At 38.8% G+C, this 1,433-nt stretch overlaps 1 protein-coding gene across 1 annotated transcript in view; it reads right to left on the reverse strand.

Annotated features, from left to right (window-relative positions):
- Positions 1-913, reverse strand: part of CEP63 (centrosomal protein 63kDa) — a 21,161-nt gene extending 20,248 nt beyond the window's left edge. Inside the window, exon 1 of the mRNA XM_009323984.1 lies at positions 790-913. Coding sequence (XP_009322259.1) covers positions 790-833 — 44 coding nt within the window. The 5' untranslated portion in view covers positions 834-913. The remainder of the gene's footprint in view (positions 1-789) is intronic.
- Between the last annotated feature and the right edge of the window lie 520 nt (positions 914-1,433).

The raw sequence follows: 1,433 nt of genomic DNA on the forward strand, positions 1-1,433 counted from the left end.
AATTAGTTAAATTTGAAGTTCACCCTGTCCTGCGAGTTAGCCAAAAATTAGCAGCTATTATGCAAAGCAAGAACATTTCCTTCACAGCATCTGCTAATATAAAGCAACGTCTAAACTTGATTTCTGCAACCAGTTCTCTGTAGAAGATACGGTATCAGTAAACTTGAGTCACATTCTCAAAGATGACTATGAAAATGGCATCAGTAACTTTTGCTTCACACTGGTTTAACACATAAAACATTTTTTTCCATTATTTGCGCTACAGCCTCTCTCGGGGATCCAAAAGTCTAGATACTTTCACCTAAGACATAGCATTAAAGATTCTTCAGAGATGAATGGGACTCTGCAGTTTCAACACGAGCAGGAAATAATCAGATGTTTTCAATAAAAACAGACAAAGTCACATCTCATTAACCTTGCAAGGATGTTACAAAAAAAATATTTATTCACACCTTTAATTACTACTGCTCCTGATGTTAAGATGGTAAGAAGAGTTTACAACTACAAAAAAAAAAAAAAGAGGTAAGGTTTTCAGGAAGATGTAAAACTAAATTTCTAACAATTAAGGGATTATTGCAAAGCCAGCTCACCCAGTGACTTTGCTTCCGCATCAGCTGAAGGACACTGCACACTGTATTTGTCCACCAGCATGCGCTAGTGAACAAACTCCAAAGCCCTTATTTAAGCAACAGAAGCTTTGTCTGACACCAGAGGATTTGATTCTGAATAAGAGCTAAGGTTAATACTTAAATGATTTTTAATCACTCGTGTATACTGTTGCATACGTACCTCCCCTGCCCATTTCTTTGCATTCCTTCCAGCAAAGCCTCCATCACCAAATCCTGGTAGCTTTAGCAGCTAGGAAAGTACAGAAAAGCAGCAGTCACTCATGGCAATGTATGAACAAGGCTACTTCTCCATCCAACTGCAGAACAAGCAGAAGTCCACAGAGGAAAGAAGTTAAAAAAATTACAATTAGCACATAATTACAGGTAAGGAAAACAATGGTCACCTTAATGAACTTACAAGCCAAATATCTGCCAAATAAAGGAAAACAGATTTTTCTACCAAAAAAAGAGACCCAATGCAACCATTCAGCACTATCAAATTGCAGTGATACAATCATGTGATCTAACAAATGGAATAACTCAAACAGCAGCAGTGAAAGAGAATCTGCCCGTTCAGCAAACGGACGAACTCAGCACACTGGGACTGGCAAATCTCCCGTCTCCTGGGTGCACCAAACTGCAGAGGATCAGTGACATTCAGGGACTCCAAACAGGCCAGCCCAAGGGCCTCCCTGGGAGTTCAGCTGTATTTTAAAACACACACATACAGAAAATACGTATTTCACTGAGGAAAAAAAAAAAAATTCCTATCCCTATTCTGATAGTGTTTTGTCTCTCTTTGGTCCTGTCTGTGCTTAACAAAAT

The sequence above is a fragment of the Pygoscelis adeliae genome, unplaced genomic scaffold (genome assembly GCF_000699105.1).
Source record: "Pygoscelis adeliae isolate BGI_AS28 unplaced genomic scaffold, ASM69910v1 Scaffold485, whole genome shotgun sequence".
NCBI lineage: Eukaryota > Metazoa > Chordata > Aves > Sphenisciformes > Spheniscidae > Pygoscelis > Pygoscelis adeliae.